The sequence below is a fragment of the Marmota marmota genome, unplaced genomic scaffold, assembly GCF_001458135.2.
Source record: "Marmota marmota marmota unplaced genomic scaffold, marMar, whole genome shotgun sequence".
Classification (NCBI taxonomy): domain Eukaryota; kingdom Metazoa; phylum Chordata; class Mammalia; order Rodentia; family Sciuridae; genus Marmota; species Marmota marmota.
In genome coordinates, this window is record NW_026000082.1 from 2,387,475 (window position 1) to 2,408,926 (window position 21,452).

General features: G+C 36.0%; 1 protein-coding gene and 1 non-coding gene across 2 annotated transcripts in view; both read right to left on the reverse strand.

The window, feature by feature from the left end:
• The window catches only part of Raver2 (ribonucleoprotein, PTB binding 2), a 95,817-nt gene extending 74,371 nt beyond the window's left edge, over positions 1 to 21,446 (reverse strand). The window contains exon 1 of the mRNA XM_048815235.1: positions 21,327 to 21,446. Within this exon, the coding sequence (XP_048671192.1) occupies positions 21,327 to 21,395 (69 nt within the window). The 5' untranslated portion in view covers positions 21,396 to 21,446. The remainder of the gene's footprint in view (positions 1 to 21,326) is intronic.
• On the reverse strand, positions 7,795 to 7,902 carry LOC125610451. The gene has a single exon (XR_007340470.1). It is a non-coding gene; the product is annotated as a U6 spliceosomal RNA (small nuclear RNA).
• Positions 21,447 to 21,452: the final 6 nt, after the last annotated feature.

Sequence of the window (21,452 nt, forward strand, 5' to 3'; positions counted from 1 at the left end):
AAAAAAAAAAAAAAAAAAAAAAAAATCCCCTCTTACCACTTTGAATTCTGCTGACTGTACCTCTCAAACATATTTATGATAATCTGCACATTATTAGAAAAGGTAAATTTTATAAGTTTATGCTCTGCTAATTATAGATATTTATTACTGTATGACTCATTTATTTTTTAACCACCTGTGGTCCATCCTTTGTTTTAATTCACACTTCTTACTAATGATGGTGTTGTGGAGGGAGACACTGAGATTAGGAAATTAATTTGTACTATTTCAGCCCATCTGTGAATGTAAAAACTTCCCTGTTGCCTTGCTGTGGTCCACCCCACCTGGTGTGGGACTGATAAATGACTGTCTTGACACTCACCCTTGGGACGGCATGGAGCTAACTCTCTGGTTCTTTCATTTCACCCTTAACAACAGCACAGCCTGTGGGGGGTGTTGGGGCGAGGTACCAGTATGCAAAGGGAACTCTGGTTTTTCCACTGGTTCTGATCTGCTGCCCATTTACTAACATGTGTACTGTATTTGCTTACAGACTGTAGGTAGACGTATAATGTAAAGCTTGGTTTAATAAACATTTAACTCTTCCAAAAAAAAATAGTCATTTAATTATAAGAGCAACTCTCATAAAAAATAATCTTAAGAACAGCATAGAAGGGGAAAATAAGAGGATCTTAGACACAAGTTCAGAAATATTTTCTTTAACCCAGTGAAAGAGGAAAAGAAGAGTGATATAATAGGCAAAGGATAAAAGTATAACATATACCTAATTAAAATTAAATTTAAAAAGAATAAAAATATAAAGCTGGATTTTAAAAAAATCACCTATCATGTGAAAATTAAAGAAGATTATTTAGTAATGCTTATTAATAAGTTGAATTATAAATGTTTTAAAATGTGTACATGTATCAATTTTTAAAATATTGTTTGCTGATGCATATGGTACTATAATCAATATGCAGATTATTTTATTACTATGGTAACTTCTTATCTTGTATGCTTCAATGTTTTTCTTGGACTTACAAAAACACATAGTGTATTCTTCATTAAGAGAAACATAACTTCTCAGTAGCATAACATAATACATCTTGCCAACAGACTAATACTTTATGCAGAAGGTTTTGTTTGAAGGGATCCAGTGTATTCTTTTAGTTGCACAGAATCTAATCTTCTTTTCACTGGTGAACAGCTGTCAAGTGTGAGATAAAGAAAACATGATACTGCTCTTCCTATTATCACGTTTCTATAAACAAATGACATGTTATGCTACTCATTTAGCTAAAAGAATTACTTAAGAGAAAGCTTCAATATTCAAAGGCATATTTTGGAACTTAGAAATTTTATTTTGAAACCATTCAATATTTTTAATCATAGCTTTTCTAGGCATCAGATGTGGGATACAAATTTGCCAACTGAGAAAATTTGCAAAGCTTCCTACAAAGAAAAAAACCCAATTACTTTTTCTCTCCATGCCCTGGTTGTTTTGACCCAGGCAAAAGTGGGTCACCCCTCAATTTGAGCCCTGGTAAGTTGGCCAAATTAAAAACTTAAAACCTGAAAGAGAGTCCTAAAAACCATTTGCCAGCATTCTACCGTGCTCTGCCACAAAGAACTGAAAGAACTACAATTATAGCTCCCTATCACTGATCTGGCTTTATGACATTTCTATCATTTTACAAACTAATTTTAAAGCAGTTCCTTTGATTAAAAACTCTTTGTCCTCTGACCAGCAATATCATTTACGAATTTCCTAAAGCAAGAGAAGTTTAACAAAATTGATATTAACTTTAATAATATAATTCCAGAGAGGATTTACCACCACTCCCTGAAGTTAAACAAAAAGTTTTGCCCATGTACAATGTTTTCTTTCAATGACACCCCCACCTCCCTAAAAGTTAACCATTGTTCTGGCTGGCCTGTCCTTCTTTCTAAATGAAAGTTGGCCTTAGCTAGAAACCTGAATCGCATTGTCATATCACCCCTTCACACACTTGGTTTTTATTATTAGAACAAGGCTTTCATACATTAAAGTACACTACTTTTAAACCCCACTGCTTTGGATTTGAAGAAGGCAACAGATATTTTTGTTAATTTTGTTTAAAAATTTTAAGTAACTTGATAATTTAAAAAGATTATCTGAAATGCAAAATTATGAGACATAATAATAAAACAGATATCCAGTAACTCAAGATCTAGAAGGCGGAGGATGGGAACATGGGTACCACCGTTGTATCCCCCTTCCAATCCCATCTCTCTGCTTCCCCCCTTACACAGGAGTGTATTTTATGTAGATATGGATCCCCAAACAATATACTGTCTTGTATTACTTATTTTTTGAGCTTTATAACAATGGTATAATCCTTTTTAATCTTCTGTGCCTTGATTTTTATAATCAATCTTTGTTGCTAACATTCACTCATATTTCATGTGGTTGTCACTCATTTATTCACAACAGTTCTATATTTCATTCAAAACCTCTAGTACGACTTATGTCTCCATTTTTCTTTCAATGAATATTTGTTTTGCTTCACCATTTTTAAAAATAAAACTCTATTGCATTCTTGTAAATATTACTTATCTCCTGGCTTTCATACACAAAGGGTTTTCAAGGAGCAAAATTCTTGGACTGTATGCCTGCAAATGACTCACTTTAAAAGAAATTGAAAACTTGTTTTCCAGAATAGCATGCCAGTTTACATTCTCATCACACACATACAAATATAAAAGTCTTGCTGATTCATATTCTTTCAATGCTTGATCAGATACTAAAGCTTTGTTAATTTAGTGTATATAAAATTATGTCTCATTGTGTCTTAATGTGTATCCTGATTAATAAGGTAGGACATTGTAATGGTTAGTTTAATGTGCCAATTTAACTAACAGTATCCAGTTATTTAATCAAACACCAATCTAGATGTGGCTATGAAATTATTTTTCACATACAGTTAAATATTTACAACCAACTGATTTAAGTAAAGGAGAGATTGCTGTAGGTAAGGTGGGTAGGGCCTCATGCAATCAGTTAAAGGCTATAAGATCAAAACTAATGTTTCCTGGCATAGAAATTCTGCCTTAAGACTACAGAAGCTAGGTCCAGTAGTGTATTCCTGTAATCCCTGTGACTGGGGATGCTGAGGCAAGAGAATCATAAGTTCGAGGCCAGCCTCAGCAACTCGACCAGACATTTAGCGACATAGTGAGACTGTCTTTAAATAAAAATAAAACAGGGTGCGGATGTAGCTCGGTGGAAGAGTGCCCCCAAGTTCAATTCCCAGAAAACAAACAAAAAACTAAACCAAATATTCCCTACAGATCTTGGACTGTCTAGCCCCCACAATCATGTGAACCATTTCTTTAAAATAAATCTTTACACACATATATTTTACTGTGTGTATATCCTGTCGCTTTTGTTTCTAACCCCAAGTGATATAGGCATCTTTTCATGTTTATTTGCATCTTCTAAAAAACATTTACTTATCACTATTACCAGTTTTTCTGCTTGTCTTTTTCACCTCCGTGAAAAAATTTTTAAAATACTTGAATACTCATCCTTTGTAATTAATGGAATTATAACTGTACTGTCCTACTATGTGGTCTGTCATTCTATTTATTTGTGAGGACTTCTGGTGACGTACTTCTGGTGACGTTTTTCATTTATCATTCTATTCCCTTAAATTTGTAGGTTTTGTGCCTTAGGAAGTCCTTTCCTATAGAAATAGATATTTTCTTTTGTTTCCCAAGAGTTTTGATTTTTTTTCACATTTCAGCATTTAGTCAGTTCAGAATTAGTTTTCACATAGTGTTAGGATTTTTTTCTTCTCCATATGGAAATTAATTTATTTTTCCCAATGTTAATAACCATCAAACCATAATTCTTTCCTCGATGATCAGCAAAGGTGTATCTCTCAAATATCAAGTTCTCAGATACATATGAATCTGTTTGCCTCTTGCTTCTGTCCCATTAGAAATTCTGTCTTTCCTGTGTTAATATTATACTATCTTAAGTGACATAGCTTTGTGATATCCCATAAATCAAATACCCACTCTATTGATGTTGCTTCTAGTTTGGGACTATTCAAAATAAAATCAGGAATCAAGTTTGAGTAAAATATACATAGAATTGTTGAATTATATGGTAGATATATGCTACAGTTTGAATATGGTTTGTTGGAGTTAATCCCCATTGCGAGGATTAAGAGGATGAAAACTTAATCTGTTAATGGTTTTTAGAGGTAGGGCCTTGGGGAAGTGAAGAGGCCCAGATAAGTCATCAGGGTAGAACCCTAATGTCTAAATATTGGTGGCTTTATAGGAGAGAGAGACCAGAGGATACGCATGAATGCTCCCAATCTCCATGTGATGTCCTGTGCTGCCTTAGGACTTTGCCAGCAAGAAGGCCATCATCACACTGGGCCTCAAACTTGGATCAGAACTATGAGTCAAAATAAGCCTCTTTTCTCTATTATTTAGCCAGGCTCAGGTTTGTTTTTTTTAAACTAATATTGTATTTGTTTATCCTTAATATAAATTTTACGGGTTTTCTGAAAATTATGAAACAATTATACATGCTCCAGCAGAACCTGATTTCCTGTTGCTCCACATCCCACCTGGTATCATTCGTTATTTTACTTTGACCCATTCTGGTGGGAATGCAAGTGTGTCTAACTATGGTCTTACTGCCCTTTTCCTTGATGGGTATAATGTTATGGAACTCTCCATTTATTTACTGGCCATTTGGATATACCCTTTTTGTGTGTAAAATGTTTTTTTTTTCCAATCATTTTCCTATCCAATCTACCATACTTTCTTTTCTGATTAATGCTTTTTGGGTCCTGTTTAGAAATCTTTACCTACTCAAAGTCATAATATTATTGTTCTTCTGGAAAGTGTATATTCTTTTCTTGTTTTTATTTTGTTTCAATTTTAAAAATTTGCTCTTTTTAGATATACATGATATCAGAGAGTATTTTGACATATTACACATACATATACATGGAGTATAGCTTATTCTAATTAGGATCCCATTCTTCTGGTTGTACATGATGTGGAGTTTCACTGGTGGTGTATTCCTATATGAACATAGGAAAGTTTTGTCCAATTCAATTCTACTGTCTTTCCTATTAGCATTTATATTTGGGTGATGATTCATCTTTAAAACCTTTTTCTAAATGGTTTTAGGTAGGGAGTCAGCTTTCGGCATATGATTATCTAACTGCTCCAGCATCATTATAGGAAAGGCCATTCTTATCCTTGTTGAACTGCTGTGTTGCGTGTGGGTTAATTTCTGGATTCTCTAGTGTATTCCACTGGTCTGTGTATCCTTGTACCAATATCACACTCTATAAATTACTATACTTTAAGTGAGTTTTGAAATCTCATTGTGTCTTTCAACTTTTTTCCTTCAAAATTATCTTAGCTATTCTAAGTCCTTTGCAATTCTATATAAATTTTAGAACCAGCTTATTAGTTTCCATTAAAAAAAACCTACTATGGGGTTGGGGTTGTGGCTCAGTGGTAGAGCGCTTGCCTAGCATGCGTGAGGCACTGGGTTCGACTCCCAGCACCACATAAAAATAACAACAAATAAAATAAAGTTAAAAAAAATTACTAGGATTTTGACACTAAAGATCAATTTGAGAAGTGACATTCCAAACATGATACAGCAAAAACAAAGTTTGGAACTGCCCTGACACTAAAGATCAATTTGAGAAGTGACATCTAAAAATTGAGTCTTCCAATTCTTAATTACAGAATGTTCTTCTATTTATTTGCATCTTAAATTCTTCTCTAAAATATTTATGGTCTTCAGTATAGAGATTTTACATTTCTTTTACTAGATTTCTTATACTGCATTTCATATTTTTTGAACTTTTTAAATATTTATTTTTTAGTTTTAGGTGGACATAATATCTTTATTTTACCTTTATGTGGTGCTGAGGATCAAACCCAGTGCCTCATGCATGCTAGGTGAGTGCTCTACCACTGAGCCACAACCCCAGCCCCTGTATTACATATTTTTGATATTAATTTACATTGATTTAAAAATGCAATAGATTTTAATTTTTAGCAATTGATAGTACATAAAAAAATAACAATATAAGTACATAAAAAGTATCATTGATATTTACATTCTGACCTTGTATATATCAGTTCTTTCTAAACTTACTGAATTCTGATAGGTTGTCGAGTATTTTCTATATATGCAATTATGTCTGTAAATAGAAATTTTGCATATTTATTTATTTATTTATTCTGGGGATTGATCTCAGGGTCACTCGGCCACTGAGCCATAGCCCCTGCCATATTTTGTATTTTATTTAAAGACAGGGTCTCACTGAGTTGCTCAGTGCTCACTTTTGCAGAGGCTGGCTATTTGAGATCCTCCTGCCTTAGCCTCTAGACTGGAATTACAGGCATGTTTTGGATCTTTAGATGTGTTTTAGCTGTATTGTGCTAGCTAGCATTTCCAGTAGGATATTAACTAGTCATGATTCCAGTATTTTTTCTAATCTCAGAGAAAGATGTCAATATTTTGCCAATGAATGTGATTAATTTTGGTTTTTCTAGATAATCTTTAAGTTGAGGGAGTTTCCTTGCTATGGGTTTTTAATTATAAATAGGTATTCAATTTTGTCCAGTGCTTTTTCTGCATATATTGAAATAACCAAAATCCCATCTTCATGCCAATAATCTCCAAATTCTTATTCAAACTTCATTCCTAAGCTCTTATTTTTTTGCTTTGAAACACATTTAGAACTGCATTTTTTTTTTTTTTTTTTTTTTTTTTTTTTTTTTTGCTTTGAACTGTATCAGAAAATAAGTTTTGGGGACTCAACACAGGGCCTATCATATACTACATTTCATGATATTAGCTGAGTAGACATGGCATCAATTTTAACTTGGCTAAATTTTTAACTACTTTCAGGGAAGTTGTTTTGCGGAAAGTTCATTTGAAGACCCACTTTTTTTTTTTTTTTTGCCAGAAGAACATTTTGATTTGGCCTAAAAAAAATTAATAAACTTTCAACGTTGTTATTAGCAGAGAAATAATGGTAATGTACTGATTGATTGTTTTAACCCTTGCACTTTATAGACATTATCTCATTTAATCCTAGCAATTCTACAAGCTGGATTTTATTGCTCTAATTTTAAAGACGAGGACATTGAGGCCTCGAGAAATTAGGGGACTTGTTCAAACAGCATGTGATGGAGCTGGGGTTCAACCCAGGCCAACAGAATTTAGAGCAAACACGATGAACTCCTAGACTACATTGTATCTCAGATATCACTGTTATGAAAATAAAGCCCACAAAATAGTCATTCCTATCACATTCCTGTATCTCACTGCATTGCTGAACTCCTAACCTTAGAACGGGATATAGCAAAACAAAGTTTGGAATGCCTACCATGCAAATTCCTTGGAGATGAGAACAAAAGCAACATAACTTCTTTTTGACAGCTAGACATCTGACTGCATCACTCCCTCATTTAAATATTTCAGTGGCTCCTCATTTCCCTTAAAATAAAATCCCAACTCCCTAATATGGCCTATAAATTTTTAATCATCTGGCTCTGCTTAATGTGCCAGCCTTAAGTTTTACCACCATCCCTCTCAAGCCCTGTGCCTCAGCCACAATGGCCTAATTTTTTCTTGTCTTTAGGACTCAGTACACACCCCCCCCTTTCCCCCATCATCCTTGCTGTTTATTTTCAAAATCACACATTACATACACACACACACACAACATTCAATCAAAAATGTATTTGACAAATCCCCAGTTTTTTTCCCTAGCTACTAAAAAGAAGGAATAATTCACAAATATGCATGTCATCCTTGCAGAGGAGCCATACTAATCTTCTCTGTATCATTCCAATTACAGTTATATGTGCTGCCAAAGCGAGCCCAGGGCTTGTGTATCTTTGTTCCTATGACCATGGTGATTCTATACCCCATCTTCCTCTTTCTTCTCCTAGCTACATTCTTTCTCCCATGGTCTCAGAGGAGTTTCTCCAAGGAGACTGTCGGGTCTGGTTAGATCTTTTCCTTGTGTTTCCATAGCATATTTCACCTCCCCATCCTCAACCATCCATATTTTAACTGTTTGTATACCTGTATCTTCATGACATTGTGGACTTAACAACAGTAAATATCATGTCTCTGCTTAGTGTGTAAACAGATCTCCAAGATCCAGCACTGTCTGCCAAATAGTAGCCCTTCGATATTTATTAAACGCATACATATTTGTTTCTACAGATTGTCTTCATCAACTCCATTTTTCCTGAGATTATTTTCTAGTCTTAATGTAAACCAATATATGTTTAAAGTACTCCGAAGAAAATCTGAACATATATTTTATAGTTACCTAATATATAACTCATTTCTGGAAAAAACATACATAAAATTAGTTAGCATTACACAATCTATCTATGAGTTTTTCCTTGCCGGTGTCAGGAGGAAGAGGACTTTAATCTATAGGAGTTAGATTTAGATAGTCTTCTGTTCCAAAGAATAACTACACATAAATCACAATCCCTTCTTCATTAATGTGTAAAATAATTTCCTTTCAAGTGTTACCTCCATGTACTACTGTATTCATTTTGTATTTCTGTGAACAAAGACCACACATTAAGGTGCTTAAAATGACAATTATTTATTATCTCATAATTCTTTAAATCAGATATCTAGGCAGGCTCTACTAGGTTCTCTTTAGGATTTCCCAAGACCAAGGCAAGCTATGCTCTTATTTGGAGGCTCTGAGGAAGAATCCCTTATCCCCTTCCGTTCATTAGAGGTCCTTGTGATTGTAGAACTGAAATCTCTATTTTCTTGCAGCCTGTCAACTAGGGATCACTCCAGCAACTACAGATTACTCTAAATCCTTGTAGTAGACACTCCAACTTCAAAACCAGCTCTCCTGATTCATATCTTTCCTATGCTTCAATTCTCTCTGACATCTCCTTTTGCTACCAGCCTGAGTAAGCACTACTTTTATAGGACTCATATGATTAGACTAGTCATACCTAGTAATGTCTTTTCATTTTATTTTTTCTACCAGGGATTGATAACCACTGAGTCACATCCCCATCCCTTTTTATTTTGAAACAGGATCTTACTAGGTTGCTTACATACTTGCTAAGTTGCTGAGGCTGGCTCAGTAGGCCAAGGCAGGAAGATCACAAGTTCAAAGTCTGCCTCAGCAACCCAGGAGAGCCTGCCTGGATATCTGACTTAGACTGAGGCAAGTCTTGCCTCAGCCTCCAGACCCTCTGGGATTACAGAAATGGTCACACACCCAGCTAGTAATGTCACTTTTGACTAACCCTAAATCAGATTAGCGACCTTAACTAGATCAGCAACAATTCATATTTACCATGTAACATAACAACGGCACATGTAATACCCCACCATAGTTACAGTCCTTTGGATTAGGACAGAATATCTGTAGGGACCGTTTTTAGAATTCTGGCACAACTGATACTACTACTGCTAGATATCTTTTACTATACCCTACATGTACTTGACACAAGCTATCTTAATAAGTCAGGTTTCCAAGCTCCAGCAGGGTTTGGAAGGCATCTACACATGAAGGAAGCTTGCATGGAGTATTAGAAGTGAGGAGGCCCTCACACAGGCAGGACGACTCTGAGCAGGAGGTGGATATGGAGAGAAGGCAGGCATTTGCAGGAGTGATGGGAAACTGAATACATAAAAGGCGGTTGATCAAGGATAATGAACATCAAATTTGTGTAAGGGAAAGGAGTTACAGATAGGGAACAGAATGAAGCCATACAGAACGAACTGTATGGTGTTGGATTGCTTTCTTCTTTTGTGGTGCTGGGGATCAAATCCAGGGCCTTGTGCATTCTAAGCAAGTGCTCTACTACCAAGCTACACCCTTCTCTGCCCACTGTAATTTGATGCACTGTAATTTGATGTGAGGGTGAACTTATTATTTTCAATAGACAGATAGGTATAAATGTATATGTATGTGTATGCACATGCACACGTTTATAGCTGTTCTATCAAAATGAACTGCCCCATTGAGACCCAATGGCAATGAGAAATCTAGATTCCAGATCTTGGCTTCTTAGTAGCATTTTCCCCCTAAAAGAAATCAGGCACTGTATTATCTCAGAAAATCATTAGAAAAACATCACGATGACATTGTAAAATATTACTGATCCAAACTGCAAGGTCATGAAAAGAAGGAAAAACTGTCATTGGATGGAGGCTTAAGGAGACAAAATGATTAAAAGAAATGTGGCATACTTTGTTGGATTCTGGAACAGAAAAAGGACATAAGTGAAAACACTAATAAAATACAAATAGTTGGGGCTGGGGTAGTGGCTCAGTGGTAGAGCGCTTGCCTTGTACATGTGAGGCACTGGGTTCAATCCTCAGCACCACATATAAATAAATAAAGGTATTGTGTTCAACTACAACTAAAAAAATAAATAAAATACAAATAGTCTATTGCAATAATAATAACAAATACCAAAGTTAATTTCTTAATTTTGACTAATGTACCTAAGTTTTATATAAGATATAACATTAGGATAAACTAGGTAAAGGATATATGGTAAATCTAGGTACTATCTTTGCAACTTTTTCTGTAAATCTGAAGTGTTTCAGAAAGAACAACTTATTTTCAAAGAAGACACAGGAGCTGAGCATGGTGGTGCAATCCTATAATCCTAGCAGCTCGGTAGACCAAGGCAGGAGGATCACAAGTTCAAAGTCTGCCTAAGCAACTTAGCTGGGCCCTAAGCAACTCAGTGAGACCTTGTCTCAAAATAAAAAAATAAAAAGGGCTGGTAATGTGGCTCCATGGTTAAGTGCCCCATAGGTTCAGTCCCAGTAACAACAACAATAAAAAGACACAGGAACAAGCTTAAAGAGGTTCCTACTGTCCAAATTTAAAACAATTTAAGCATCAACATGAGTAATGATAGTATTTTCAAATGATTAAAGGAAATAGAATGCATGGTACATACCATTTTTCTAAGTTTGAGATTATTTCAAAATTTAAAAATTTCCATGCACATGTTTTTATTGCCATCACTTTTAGTGTAGTACAGGTTGCAAAAACTTAGAAAATATAAAATCAGAGAAATAGAGACTAATTTGGAATCAACAGAGTGTAGTTAAACTAGTAAGGTAACAGAAGATCCAAAGTCCAGGAAATAAAGACAGTCTGGGAACTAAAAGCAGATAATCGCTACAATGAGTTGAGAAAGACATAAAACCCAATTTTCCAGGGCAGGGGGGTAGGGTAGGATAGAGCTGGGGCAGGAAAAAGAGAGACAGTGAAGGCAAGTACAAATACAGGTTCAGTGAATTCTAATGCTATTTTGGCATTCAGGTGGTAACACATATCTAGCAGTAAGTTCTCAAGACACAAAGAAAATGCAAAGAGGAAAAGAAGTTTACAAATCTAAAGACAATGATACTAAATAATCACAATGTTAAGCTTAAAGTGCCAAGAAAATAAGTTTAAGGGCTTTCAATAAGTTGCATAACTAAAATCTAACAACAGGCAAACTTTTTCTTTAGCAAGAAATACTCATTGAGAAGAACACTAAATTATACAATAAATACTGTTCATGATGTTTTAAAGAGAAACATCTTTTACCAATCTCTGACTTTTAACAAGTGCGAATGGGGAAATATCACACTGTAATTCCTTGAAAACTTGTTAAGAGAAAATTTTATTGAGCATCCACTCTGTGGCAGGCACAGTTTCTAAAGGGTCAGCCATGGATTACTGCATGACCAGAGAGCAATAAGCTTTGATCTCTAACATGAAGTGTTTGACAATGGACTTAAAAACAAACAAAAAAACAAAACAAAGTCAAGGAACCTTATTTGCATTCCTGCCCAGATGGAGAATCACCCCACCTATGCATAAATGTGACCCATAGAAATTTCTGATGAAGAAACTTCTCAATAAGCAGCTCTGGATCAGGTGATGTTCCAAAGACAAGATCAGAATCAAGCTGATCTGCAACAACAACAACATTTTTCAACCTAGGGTCTACAGTTCTGTGGTGAGATCAGGATAGGCCACAAGAGATCCATAACCCCCTGAAGTTACATGCAAATTTTTCAGAGAGAGGGTTTATACTTTCAACATGCACATAAGATATAGACAGTTGAATGATAGCATAATTACAAGTGAATTGTCTAAAACGCTAACATAGTCTTACACTACAAAATTATTCATCCAACAAATCAATCCTGAGAGCTTGCCTTATATGTGTCAGACATATTAACAGAAGTGTAGCACTACAGAACAAAGTAGGTGAGTAGTCCTGTTCTATATTTCCCTTGCAACATGTATCAGGTTCTAGGTTAAACATTGGTGATACAAAGGTAAATAGGACATGATCCTTGCCCTTTGTAACTCTTAGAATACAGTGTGTGTAGGGAAGAATTATAGGTATAATACAGTATGAGATAAGAATATGAGCTTTGGAATCAAACAAACATTAGCCCTCCAGTCTACCACTTATTAGCCAAATGATCTGAGGTACTTCCTTAATATTAATTCAACATCTGTTTCCCTATCTGGAGAAGAAATTCTGATTTGTACGTTTAAAATGAGGATTAAATGTAAACAATGCTCTAAATACAATGCCTGGCAATGGTAGGCACACAAAAAAACTGAGCTATTACTGCAATTATAGACATCCAGAGGAAAGAGAAGTTTATTCAGGCTGGGAGAACTCAATGAAGACTACCACAGTCATTTTTGGGTGCCATGTTTTAGAAAATGTAATGACAAAGGGATGATGGTGTATGTTCAGAGAAAAATAACTAAAAAGATCAGGAAACTTGGAGTCATGTACTAAGAACTAGTGATTTGAAGAAACTTAAGTTTGGAGTAAAAAAGGAGAATATTTTTAGTTCTATGTATGGTTGGAAGGTAGACATTGGATCAAGAAATCAAAACTTCAAGGAAATAAATTTTACATGTTCAATATAATTAAGAAACATATAACAAAGAAAGCTGTCTGGAGACAGGACACTTTAGAGAACAATCATTTCTTTGAGATGAAAGGTGTTAAACATGTGTTGAGGATGCTCTAAATTGAATTTACGAGTTGAGCAAAAATGCTCTATGAAATGCCACGCACCATTCCTTCCAATACTGAGATTTTACATTTTTTATTAAAATTCTTTATTAGCAGGATACTATTTGTTGGTAGTAACACTAGACCCAACTTGAAATAAGTGAAACAAATAAATAATGGCTTGCATAACCATGACATCCAGAGATAAGTTAAGCTGCAGACAGTCTGATCAGGACTTCAGCTCAGCTTCTCAACAGTTTTCCCCAAGTCAGGTCAGTCTTCCTCTGAATGTTGACTCTGTCCGATCAGCTGCAACATTAGCTACATGTCTCTGTATTTAAGTCCAGTGAGGAGAAGGAAAATTACTTACCTTAACAACCAACAAAAATCCTAGTCTTCTGTGTTATAGCAGGCTGAAACCATCATTATGGCCAGCCTACTACCAGGAATAATTGGCTTAGGTCCAGGTTACTGCCTGTTCTTTGACCAATCCCTCTGGTAAAAGGGAAGATTCATGTTCTTTGATTTATGTCATGGGAACAGAGATAAAACCCATCCAATTCACAGATTTACTAAATAATGAGGGGGTCCTCAAAGGAAAATCTGGCTGCATTTAAGAAAGTCAAGAGGAAGAAAGCAGATTGAGTAGGTAACAGTATTGGGGTCCCAGCAAGAAACAGATGGCACATTCAAACCTACGTAATTGGAAAGAATTTTTTTAATATTTATTTTTAATTGTAGATGGACACAATACCTTTATTTTATTTATTTATTTTTATGTGGCACTGAGAATTGAACCCAGTGCCTCACATGTGCTAGGCAAGTGTTCTACCACTGAGCTACACCCCCAGTCCTAGAAAGAATTTGTTATAACAGATGATCTACAATGACTTAAAGAAACCCTATGGCTAGCCACTCCTCCTGGCATCTAAGTAGATAAGGGGAAAGGTTATGACAACCCAGTGAGCTTAGTTGTAATGGAGAGAACCACAGCATAAAAACTGACCTTCGAAAGAGGAAGCAGCCAACCCACAGTAACCTGGTAGAGAGGGAGCTGGGTGAAGGACATGCTCTGATCTCACTCCCCTCCATCTGCTGATCTCCCACTAGTGGCTCTGGCCAAAGGCAAGCAGAGGTTAAGAGAACTTTGTTAATGCAATCCACCATGCAGGTTAGCCTCTCCAGACACAGAGCAGGCAAGAAGGGTGGAGCACAGATGGAAGAACAAGTGGAAGATACTCAGCATAACAACCAAGGAAGGACTGTCCTTGGTTGATAACCATCATCCAAAATATAAGAGAGCCAAGTGTCCAAGGGGGTCTGATCTGCCCTCTTGTCACTTATTACCCTCTAAGTGCACACTGCCCACTTCCAATGAAGACAGTTGTCCCTAGGCAAACAGAAAATACACACAGAGCTGGTGCTCCTGGTGAGCAATTTTAGGATCTTTATAAATTTTATTTTCTTTATTTACATTTTAATATTCCCTAGTTTGCCTATTTTTGCTGGGCTAAAGAGAGCTAAGCATGAATTTTATGTCCACAGATAAGAAGTGAGTTCTGAAATCCCCTAAAGGTCAGTGGCTTTACCAAAAGGAGGATAAGTACAAACAGAAGAAATCAGGAGACAAAATTGAGGGGGTTAGTAACAGGGCCACCCTGCTACAGCAACATCCTTCTATCAGAGTTGCCTTCATTCAATGCTTCCCTGATCTTCTGTATCTTATTTATCTAAAAGGCAAATTCCATTTAATTCCTTCCTTCTTGAGTTCTGCCATAAAACACAGGAGCATATATCAGGAACTTGTAGCTGGGAGAGTCTCTGTTTCTGTACAAAGCTGATTCAATGCTATTGCAGGACTTGGTGTAATCTTACATTTCAGAAGCCATTTAAATGGACATTAAAGTACTAACCTGCAAAAATGAATACCATCTAACACATTCTTTCGGTGGAAAAACATGTTGCAACTCTAAAGAACAATTTCTAAGCATAAGTCATTCATTAACTAGGAAATAGTCTATAGATTATGTGAGAAGTTTGGTGACTGGTTGTTAACACACAGCATTGTGATGCTAACCACAAAGTACTCTTCCTCTTCTTGAATGTGTTTTCAGAGCAGAGAACAGCATTTCTGAAACACTTTTCAAGAATTTCTGCCAAGACCAGGAACTTGAGGAGGCAGTGGTGTCCCAGAAATCTAGAAGTATATTTCTTTAGCAGCTTTCAGCGCTCTTGTTACACTGGGAATAGGAAAACAAAGCACACAAAAGCAGCAGAATCCACAATTCCATTCTACTTAATCACATTAGAAATGAAAATGTAATAGGGAATTTTTAAGAATAATAAATTACACTAAAATAAGTAACTTTTGTAAGTAAGCAAAATAGCCTTCCTTTCTTTTCTTTCCTCCTCTCTTTCTTTTTGGTAGTGATGCTAGAAATTGAACTCACAGTTTTGTACATGCTAGGCAAGTACTTTACCACTTAACTACATCCCCAGCCCCTAAAACTGCATTTTTTACTTAAAACAAATAATTTCAAAATGAGAAAACATCTCAAATTGTCCAAAAAAGTGAATAATATTTATTTTTTTAAAAAATAGTCTGTAGGGGCTGGGGTTGTGGCTCAGTGGTAGAGCGCTTGCCTAGGATGTGTGAGGCACCGCATATAAATAAATAAAGGTCCATCAACAACTAATAAAATATTTTTAAAAACAGTCTGTAATTTCTGAATATATTGTTAAAGAAAACAAGGTATATTTTAAAATTCTACAGTTGATGGATACAACGTATGTGTGAAACTTATATGGCTTTTATACTAATGTAAAAGAAAAACGAAAGTAAGTAATTTTTTAAAAATATAACTTTATTTTATTTATTTATTTTTGTGTGGTGCTGAGGATTGAACCCAGTGCCTCACAAGTGCTAGGTGAGCACTCTACCACTGAGCCACAACCCCAGCCTGGGAAATAAGTAAAATTTAAAGATAAGATCAATCAGTTTCTTACATTTGGTGACTTGTAATTCTAAAAGCTGTTTAATTGATAATACTATGCTTTCAAATGGATCTCCAGGAATTAATAATCAAGCTTCTGAACTAATTACCATAATAGGGTACCTTGAAATGAAAATTTATAAAGCCCAAGGTGAGAGGATATAATTTTTATTTCTTCTTATGTCCACAGATAAGAAGTGAGTCCTGAAATCCCCTAAAGGTCAGTGGCTTTACCAAAAAGAGGATAAGTATAAACAGAAGAAATCAGAAGACAAAATCCTGGATTTTGGCCCTAAGCACTCACAATTGAAACTCATATTTTAAAATAACACATGAAAAACAAAACATGTGTATAGTCACAAGACATAAGAAAAACTAACTGCGTGAATACAAAATAGAAAGAAAATGCCCATTTTCTCCATTTGTGTGTGTGTGTGTGTTTTGCTAGAGATTGAACCCAGGGCCTAACACTTGATATATCCCCAGTCTTTTTTTCCATTTTGAAACCCCAATAACAATGCTTTTGAATGAGAAGTTAAAATATAGGCAATTTCTAGAAATGCAGCAACAAACATATATTAGGACATTACCTTAACTAATCAAAGTTCTAAATTTAGTCACAAAAAGAGTATGGACACATTGCCGTCTATACATAGTGGCTATTCTGAATAAGAACCAGTAATCACACATTATTATTAAGTATAAATTATTCACTATAAGTAATTGTTATAATTATAAATATCAACCACAATGAATTTTTCACTATAATTACATTACAAAACACAACAATGAATGACATTACTGTAAATATTCAAATCACAGAAGCATGAAGTACGTGAACTATATAGCTTGAAAAGCTGGAGCAGAATCAAGTGCAGGACTAATAAGAAATGACACTGCAAATGTGACTTGGTCCATCACAGAAAACCTAAGAATCTTAGATTTCTATCCTGTCATACCTTTCAAAGTACTCCTGTTAACAAAGAAATATGTAAAGTCATATAAATACAGTATATCTTCTAATAGTATCAAGTTTTTTTTAAAGAAATTAGAAGTCAAATCACTGGTTTTAAGTTGAATTCAATGCTATTACAACATCAAATGAATGTGAATTTTTCAGACAGAACATAAAACCTCAAAGCAACTTCACTCTTCTAATAGTCTAACTTAGAGCCACTATTTTTTTTTTTTAACTTCTAAGAACAATTTGAAGATGAGTGCACACCTGTAATCCCAGTGACTTGGGTAGGGGGGATGAGGAAGGAGAATCACAAGTTCAAGTTCAAGGCCAGCCTGGGCAATTTAGTAAGACCTGTCTCAAGATAAAGTTTAATAAAAGGGCCAGGGATATAGCTCAGTGGTAAAGTGCTCCTGGTAGCAGGGGAGAGGTGTGGAGGTGGGTGCCAGATAACCTGAGGAAAACTTTAAGAAGCAGTACGGGAAATGTGAAGGCACTAGGATTTTTGTTTGTTGGATTGCATTTTTAAAGTGAGATATTGATATGATCAGATTTGTACTTTAGGAGAATGTTTCAAGAGAAGAAGTTTGAAGGACAGGCTAAAGCACACAGGACCAGAATAGCAGATGACAATCTGAAAAGTAGAAATAGTCTGTGCAGGAGATAAAAAGCCCTAAACCAGAGCTGAGGCTGTGGAAACAAAAACTCCAGGAAGATTCTGGAAAGTTGAGGAGGCAGACCAGTCAGGATCTGATTGAATGTACAGTAATTACTCAATGAAAAAACTTTTGAGAACTTACTAATATAAAGGTATTTGTGTTGAACTTCTAAGGTATTTAATACACATACCTCTAAAAGCTCCACTTAAAAATAGTATTTTCAATGTACCTTTAAATCACAGAAACTATGAAACTGTGGCATGCTCCTATAAATGTTATAACAGAAATTAAACAAAATTTGATTTATGAAAACTATGTTTTAAAAGAAGTACCCATGTTTTCAAAATGTTAAGAAAAAAAAATCAATGGGTTCCTACTAATCAGCTACCAGGCAATAGCTTTTCTAAAGACATAATTACACAGCCTGAGAATCAGAGTTAAGAACGCCTTCAATCCTTAATGTGAAATTGTAAAATAAATGAATGACTAAGCACAGACTCTCTTCTGAAAAAGAAGCTTAAGTATTTGAGATATCTGATTATTTAATAATTGAATAAAAGCCACATTAATCATCTCACAGGGAAAATTTGTGGTTATGGCACAGGTAATTTAATGTAGGCCTTGCTGGTTAAGAGGCACAAAGCAAAATTAAAGTTAAGTCTTCATTAGTAAGTTGACAGCAAAATATAGCCACTGAGAAACAAAATAAAACTAAACAGACATTAAAACTATCAAGGGAAACTGAATTATGACAAAACTCAAAAAAAATTCATGCTGAACATATTCGTGAAAATATTACAACTTGGAAAAAATAAGTGAAGTAAATTTTAATTTTGCTGGACCAATAAAAACAGCAATTCTCAACAAAAAAAAATATCTATAGGAACAGCTTTTAATTGCTTTTAGAAATTACCATACTTTGGACTTTCTTTTTCTTCCTCCCTCCCTCCCTTCCTCCCTCCCTCCCTTCCTTCCTTCCTTTGTACAGGGGATTGAATCTAAGGGTGCTTAACCACTGAACCATACCCCCAGTCCCTTTTTATATTTTATATTTTATTTAGAGATAGAGTCTCACTGAGTTGCTAAGTGCATTGCTAAGTTGCTGAGGCTACTTTGAATTTGCGATCCTCCTGCCTCAGCCTCCCTAGTCACTAGGATTATAGCATACACCACTGCGCTCCAATATCTTACTTATTTTTGTAATACAGACCACTAATAGTTGTAATTGTGATCAAAAAACTAATAAAGGGAGTAAAGTACTAAAGGTGATGGGGGAAAAAAGAGTACTACTCAGAAAACCTTATATATAACCTAAAACTGATTTGCTCATATATTTCAAAACCACATCAGAAATATTAAAAGCATTATGGAAATTATAGAGAAAATATAAATGCTAGGACAAGCCTGAAAACAAGCTGTGTGTGTGTGTGTGTGTGTGTGTGTGTGTGTGTTCTTTTAGATGGAACTCAAAAACCATGGTGTAAGAATTTAACTTTGCATAAAAATTTTAAGATACTTCACTTGACAGTAATGGACTCATCTATACAAGGAGAATGTTCACCCCACCCTCTTTTTTAATTATGTTGAGTTTTTTAAAAATATCTTTATTTTGTTTATTTTTTTTTATGTGGTGCTGAGGATCGAACCCAGTGCCTCACATATCCGTGGTAAGTGCTCTGCTACTGAGCCACAACCCCAGCCCCTGTTCACCCATTTTTTTAAAAAAATTTTTTTAGATGTTGATGGGCCTTACTTTATTCATTTATTTATATATGGTGCTGAGAATTGAACCCAGTGCCTCACACATACTAGGTAAGTGCTCTACCACTGAGCCACAACCCCATTTTATTTGCTCATTTATGCTTGCTACTTCACAGAAAATGCTAAGATTTAAGGTAAACAAAAATTCATAACAGAAAGAATATCTGAAAAAATTGAAATTACACTGTAATTCTTAGAGAGTCTCTCTCCACCCATAACACCTGATCTAATTGAAATTATTCCTTTTATAAGACCCTTGGATATGTTTTTCACTGCTTTTGAAAAAGGGAATGAAAAAATACCAACAACAAAGCAAAAATAGAACTGTCTTGAATTTTGCATTTAAATATATGTTGAATTAATGCAAGAAAATGCTGTGACAAAAATAGTTGACATTCTACAAAGGAAATCAAAACATTCTCCATCTTCTAGATTATCTACACACAGAGCTGTTATTTCTTTAATTTGTTTTTTAGAAATGCCATCTGCTTCTCTAAAGCCTCTCTCTCCAAATCAGGTCATTGCAGGTGTCTTTATTCATAGTAATGCAAAACATTATCTGACAGACAAGAAGTGGACAAAGGTAGAATGAAAAAAGTTGAAAGAGGGACAAGACACACAATATCAACAGACAATATTAACAACAGACCTTGCATTTTGAAACAGAAATCCCCACATGCATATGAGTTATAAAGGTTATAGGCTCATATTTATTGTGAGTGGCTCTCTAAAGTCTAACACAATAATAGGGCATTAGTCTCATTATTCTGTGGGTGGCATGGAAGAACTGCCATGCAATTTTGAGAAAGGAATCCTCGAAATCCCATGCATCAGGTTACAGGAAGAACTACATGAGACCCCACCTCCATACCCCCAAATCTGCAACTGTCAGGACCTCTCATCACAATCCATATAAATTCAAGTTATATGTGTGTTTGTGTGTGTGTGTGTGTGTGTGTATGTGGTGTGTGAAATATGTGAATATCAGAGAATTAAGAACCCCCAAAGAATTGAAGAAATTATCTCAAATTTCAGATAAAACAAAATACATATGTACACATATGCATAAGAAAAGAAAGGATGATATTCTAGGTTAAAAATGGTTATCTTTAGATACTATGGGATATTTCTATTTTTCCCCCTTATACTTCTCTGATTTTCCAGCTCTCTTAAAGCAATTTGTAACTTTCACAATCAGGAAAGAAAAAAAAGTGAAATAGGTTTACAGTTTCTGGATTAAAGACACAGAGTAGCATAGTTTTAAAGCTTCATTCAAAATCACTGAGGAACAAATCTTTCCCTACTTGGTTTGGCACAACCCGGCTGCAAGGCTCCTCAAAGCTCAGTAACAACCTCCCTATTCTGGGGCCTTAGCAAACTGAGGAGACAAAGTTGTTTCATACAAACTTGGTCAAGTGCTTCTGCATCAGCAAAACTCACTCCCAGCTCTCCCGTGATCCCACCCCCCACCCCCAAGGCACACCTAGTCCTGAGGTCCCCGCGCGGGACCTTCTGCCCCTCTGGAGGTGTTCCCAAAGACTCAGGCCCCCAAATGCGAGCTCCATAGCTCACCTCCACTCTCCTTCATCTGCAACTACCTCAAGGGCTGCAGGAGAAGAAAAGAGCCGAACACTCTTGGCGGCAGCCGCCACCTATCCCGGTGACCTTGGACGAGCCACTACGCCGCCGCTCCGAGCCTCAGTTTCCTACTCTGCTCCCCTCCCTGGCGGTCTGTCTGCAGGCTTGGAAACCCCAAGAGCTTTGTAAAAGCTAGGGGCCGTCCTGGGCACTCTGCGCCGATCCCCTCCTCCTCCTGCCCCGACACCTCGGAGGCAGGTTTTCTCCAGAGTCTGTCTTGTCGCCCCCCCAGCACCGTCCCCACACCTGGCAGCTGCTGTCCTGGGGCAGGTTTTTCACCAAGATCTTCCTGCGGTTGCTCAGCTCCCGCCGCATCCGCTGCAGCCTCGCGGCGACCTCCTCCGGGTGCAGCCCCGCGGGCGCGGGGTCCAC